At 36.8% G+C, this 5,693-nt stretch overlaps 1 protein-coding gene across 1 annotated transcript; it reads left to right on the top strand.

Annotated features, from left to right (window-relative positions):
• The first annotated feature begins 316 nt into the window (after positions 1–316).
• On the top strand, positions 317–3,439 carry LOC100789623 (myosin-4). Its single transcript, XM_003549238.5, has 2 exons — positions 317–736; positions 951–3,439. Exons 1-2 carry the CDS (start codon positions 692–694, stop codon positions 3,198–3,200), a joined length of 2,295 nt encoding a protein of 764 aa, XP_003549286.1. The 5' UTR covers positions 317–691; the 3' UTR covers positions 3,201–3,439.
• The last annotated feature ends 2,254 nt before the right edge of the window (positions 3,440–5,693 follow it).

Raw genomic sequence — 5,693 nt, 5'->3', positions numbered from 1 at the left:
AAATTTCCTTTAAAAATTAAACTAAATAAATTTGTATCAATTGATTTACTCATTGGTTGTTTCCTCAATTCTAATTACAAAATAATAATAATAAAAACACTAAAAGAATAATTACATTAATTTTGTCTTTTATTAATTAATTTTTAAAGAAACTGATTAACAAAACTCCTTAAACAATCAGTGTCTAAATACAACCACTTTTTTCGTCATAAATTTCATGCAAATTAGTACAAATTATGGCCACAACTATTGTTGTTCTTTTCATGCTTTATTACAAGTTTATTATTAGTGGTTGAAATAAACCCGTGAGAGGGATTCCTTTCTGTGACCGCGAGGGACACGTCAAGTTTCTCGTTTTTCTTTATCCGATTCCTTTCTGAGAGCACACACTGCTACATACAGCTATTGCCATTTATTATCTCAATAGCTTTCATTTCACACTTCTAATCTCTTCACCTACTGGCTCGTTAGTTAAACAACACTTTTCCCTCCATTCCAATCATTTTCCTCCTTATGTTAGAATAACCCTTCGCTTTTTCTCTCTTTCTTTTTCTTCTTCTTCTTTCGCATTAAAACCATGTTCGTTGTAGCTATGTTCCTCTCCACAGCTTCAACGAACAACGCTTGATGATGAAAAAACCTTCAATCGCCGATTAACTGCAATGCACCACTCATCATCAACTCATCATCCATGGCTTTCTCCGCTTCAATTCGCCCTACCTCTTCTCACTCTCAGGTTCCTCTCTCTATTCGCTTCGTTCTTGTTATTAATTAGTTTGGTTTTCATAGAAAAAGAAAGTGTGTTAAGAGAAAAAGAATCTAAAACTCTGCAGATTAATATCTACAATTACTAAGATTCGATTAATTAATTATGATTTTCGAAACGAGTTTGTGTGTTTCGGGTATCCGATTTGAATGTGACGTGGAACGGTTTTGTTGTGTTTGTGTAGTTGTTTTGCTCTGTTAGGTTCAATAGGAGGCACCATAGCAGTAGCCGAATAGGTTTCTCGTCGAACGGCGGAAGAAGATGTCGTCGTTTACGGAACAGTGTTAGGTCGGTGTTGAACGACAACCGGCCTAGCGCAAGCGTGAACGACGATTACGGAGCGGCGGAGTCTGCTAGGGTTTTGTTCGAGAGACTGTTCACGGAGAACCGGATAACCGGAGATGAACCGGATCTTCGGATTCTTGAATCGGATCTCGAGGCGGCGCTGGCGGCGCTGAAGATGAAGGAGGATCACTTGATGGAGGCGGAGAGGACGGTGTTGTTGGAGAATAGTAAGTTGAAGCTCACGAAGGAGGAGCTGGAGCGGCAAGAGAGTGAAATTGAGGCTGCTAGGATTAGGTATGAGAAGCTTGAGGAGGAGATGAAGGAGACAATGGTTAAATTGGTTTCTCAGGCGGGGGAGATTGAGGAGCTGAAGCTTAGGGTTAGGGGTCGCGATAGTGAGATCGATGCGGTGAAGTATGCGCTGGGGTTGAAGGAAGGGGAAGTGGAGAAAATCAGGGTTGAATTGGAGGAGAGGAGTCGCGAGGCTGCGAATTTTGATTCTGAGCTTAGAGAGAAGGGGAGGATTCTGGATGAAGCGAATGAGGTTATGAAGAAGCAGGAGGCTGAGCTTGAGGAGCTAAAGAGGGTGGTTCGAGAGAAAGAGGAGGAGATTGAGGTTTTGTTGGTTCAGAGGGAGGTTGAGAGGGAGAAGCTGAGGGTGGCTGAGGCGAATTTGGAGAAGCAGGCAATGGACTGGATGTTGGCGCAGGAGGAGCTGAAGAGGCTGGGTGAGGATGCTGCGAGGCATGCTGAGGAGAGTAGTGAGACCTTGGAGGATTTCAGGAGGGTGAAGAAGCTTCTCAATGATGTGAGGTCTGAATTAGTTTCGTCTCAGCAAGCGTTGGCATCTTCCAGAAGCAAAATGGAGGAGCAGGAGCGGTTGTTGGAACTGCAGCTGAGTGAGCTTGGGGAGCAGAGGGCAAGTGTGATGTCCTACATGGAAAATTTGAAGGATGCACAGATTGAAGTGGAGAGTGAGAGAACGAAACTCAGGGTTGCAGAGTCTCGGAACAGAGAGCTTGAACGGGATCTGAAGATGGAAAAGGAGCTTATTAGTGAGTTGGAGGAGGAGCTGAAGAAAGAGAGAACTTCTTTGGAGCAGGCAGTCAAAGAAGTGGCTTTGCTTCAAGAGGAATTGGAGAAGAAAACTGCCGAGTTTAGAGAAACAAGTGCCGTTCTTCAGGTTAAAGAGTCAGAGCTTGTTGATGCTAAGCTAGAAATCCAGCGTTTGAAATCTGAAAAGGCTTCTCTTCAGGGTATCTTGGAGGAGAAAGACTTGGAGCTTTCCAGTGCTAGGAAAATGCTGGGGGATGTTAACCAGGAAATCTATGATCTTAAGATGCTTATGCACAGTAAAGAAACCCAGCTCATTGAAGCAAACAGTATGCTAAGGGACAAAGATGAGCATGTGAAGGTAATCCAGAACAAGTTGAATAATACAAACCAGAAGGCTTTTGAGGCTGAAACTGTGGTAGAAAGAATTTTAGATCTCACAAACAGACTTGTTGCTTCCATTAAGGATGAAGATATGAACTCATCAAAACCACTACTAGATGAAATGGGTAACCAACTACTTGATCAACTATTGGAGAAACCTGCTAATGAATTGAAATGGCAACAAAAAAGCCTTGAGAATGAGCTTGAGTTGGCCAAGGTAACCTTAAAAGAAAAGGAGATGGAAGTTCTTGCTGCACAGAGGGCTCTAACGATAAAAGATGAGGAGCTGAAGATGACACTTTCAAGATTGGACTCAAAAGAGGAAGAGTTGAAAAAAGTAAGGGAAGAAGTGACAGAAGACTCCAATGATCTTAAAAGGCTGTATGCTTGGGCACAGGAGAGAATTGGCGAGAAAAGCTTAGGAGATTTGGCAATTGAGAAACTTCAGCTTGAGGCAGCTCAGCTTGAAGTTGAAGCTGCCACCAATGCACTACAAAAACTGGCTGAAATGAGTCGACAACTTCTGAACAAAGCTATCATGAGTGTTGAAGCTGATAACTACATCAGTGTCCCTGATGGTAATAAAGCCCCCGATTTGATCCCCGACACCAATAACCCTGAATGTTTCGAAGAGGTAAAAGCAAGAGTTGCTCGCCTCTCATCTTTGTCTGAGCAGCTTGTGATGCAGGCGGGTATTGTTCCTGCAAACTAAGAGAGAGAGGTAATGAAGAAAGTTGTGTGTGTGTTGGGGGGTATTGTATTTTGATATCTTTTTGCTCCCAAAGCCATTGCAAGGCTAACTTGTCCCTTGGTAGATCATAAAATCTTCCCTTAGTTTGCAAGATATGTACAATGTACAGATAGTGATCACATCTGTTTTTGGTACTCTACTACAAGATATGTACGTACAATCATTACATGAGGAGTTACTATTTTAGTGTTACTCTTAAAGGATGATCTCTCCTCCTCTTTATTATTATTATTATAATATGTAGTGAATTTTTCATTATGTACATTATGAATAATATATTTATTATATATAATAATAATAATTTATATTTATTAGCTATTATCATAGTAAAAATTATAAATTGGTATATTAATATAAATAATTATAAATAGAGTAATATTTTTATTTATGTAGAAGTATGTTAATATATATATATATATATATATATATATATATATATATATATATATATATATATATATATATATATCATAATGTAAATTTTTTATATCATAATATGAATTATATTATTGAAGTATCTACAATACACTAGAAGGAGACTTGAACTCAAAAAAAAAAAAGACTTGAATAGTGTGTATATGTAAATCGTGGTTGCTTTTCTATATCAGTTTTCACAAAGGGTTTAGAAAATAATATCTATAATAGATTGTCCAACAAATAACATAGTTTTCACAAAACAATATTTAGCAAAGACCTTTGATGTGTAAAATATGTATGCACAAGGGTAAGGGTATTCTATGCAATAGTAGTAATGGAAGAAATATTGAAAGAAAATAGAATTATTTTTGGGTTTTTTGTTTTTAAAAGAAAATAAGTAAAATAAGGTAAACAAGAAATTTGAGTGATATTAAGAGTGACCAGGGATTATGATTCACTAGTATCAGTTTTCTTCCAATCCTGTTTCTATGAAATTCCTATCCAAGTTAATTATCAATTCCCAAAGTCACCTAAAGCCTTTGATCCAGGTCAATAGATGTTTTTGCCTTAAATTGACATTCCAATAATTATGGATATATCAATTTAAGTCAAAGGATAGAATAAAGTATAGGGATGACTAATTTAAAGATAAACTATTCTATTGATTATCCAAACAATTTGATCATGTAATTTGGTATAAAACATTTTCTACCTAGATCTACCAAATACATGCAATAATGACCATTGTATATTCGATTAAGTTAAGATTGATCAAGTCTTAATTAATAATAAAAATAAATATAGAGAATTAATTAACATAAAACATTGAGTTCAAGAGAAATAATGCAATTGGATAGTTAAATCATAACCCCCAAGACTAGGCGAGACTAGTCACTTATGGTCAAAGCAAAACTAGGAAGCCTAGAAAAAATTAGTATAGACATACCAATAAGGAAGAAACAATGATCACGATCCATTCTCATGGTGTTGTTCACGCCTCAGAAATACTCAAAACACTCTCCAGGGTCTCAAAAATGTAAACTAGATAATGAATTTTAAAGATTTTAGAAGTATAGAGTCCAACGTCTTATTTATAGACTTCAAAAGATAATTACTTTAATGAGGTGCACTGTAAATAAATATTCTAATTAAATCCCTGAAGATAATTACTTTACTTAAGTGTACTATAGATAAATATTCTGATTAGATTCCTAAAGATAATTATTTTAATTAGACACATTGTAGATATATATTCTAATTAAACCCTAAAGATAATTACTCTAATTAGACTCCTAAAAATAGTTTCCTTAATTAAGTTCACTACGAATGATGCAATCTTACCCCCCAAGGGCATTGGATAGAAGACTCCAAGAAGATTGGGCCAAAAATGCAAAAGAAGGCCCTAGGGTTCTCATGAGCCTTAGGGTAGATTTCGGGCCCATGGACTAAGTATGAGCCCACTTATCTTGGTACATATTAGATTAAAGTTTCATTAATTTTGAGCCTTGTATTTAGGGTTCCATAATGTAGGTAGGGTACCCTAGAAATATAGGATTTTTCAACCCTTGTATTTTAGGGCACCTAGACTAGTTTTTGTATTAGGGGTAGTTTTGTAATTTCACATGCACTAAGTGGATATTTGATGTGTGTGGTTGGAAATAATGTGAAATTTGAATTTGTGGAGCCAAACTTTGAAGCCAAAATTTCACTAATTATGATTAGTGAATTTTAGTTATGGTTCAGCCCACTAATCCAAGATCAATTCCAAGATTCTCCACTAAGTGTGCTTAGGTGTCATGAGGCATGAAAAACATGAAGGACATGCACAAAGTGTGACTATATGATGTGACAATGGGGTGTAGTAAGCAAATGCTCACCTCCCCCTCTAAAATTTAATTGGATTGAGCTTCTACCAATTCAATTAAATTTATTTCCAACCACACACATCAAATATCCACTTAGTGCATGTGAAATTACAAAATTATCCCTAATACAAAAATTAGTCTAGGTGCCCTAACATACAAGGGCTGAAAAATC

Source organism: Glycine max, chromosome 17, assembly GCF_000004515.6.
Source record: "Glycine max cultivar Williams 82 chromosome 17, Glycine_max_v4.0, whole genome shotgun sequence".
Taxonomy (NCBI): domain Eukaryota; kingdom Viridiplantae; phylum Streptophyta; class Magnoliopsida; order Fabales; family Fabaceae; genus Glycine; species Glycine max.
This window is presented reverse-complemented; position numbering and strand designations above follow the sequence as displayed.

Excerpts from the sequence above, each read along its gene's own strand:
- LOC100789623 (XM_003549238.5), top strand. The coding sequence starts at position 692 with ATGGCTTTCTCCGCTTCAATTCGCCCTACCTCTTCTCACTCTCAG. Across the intron at positions 737-950 it reads CTACCTCTTCTCACTCTCAG|TTGTTTTGCTCTGTTAGGTT; the intron begins GTTCCTCTCTCT and ends GTGTTTGTGTAG.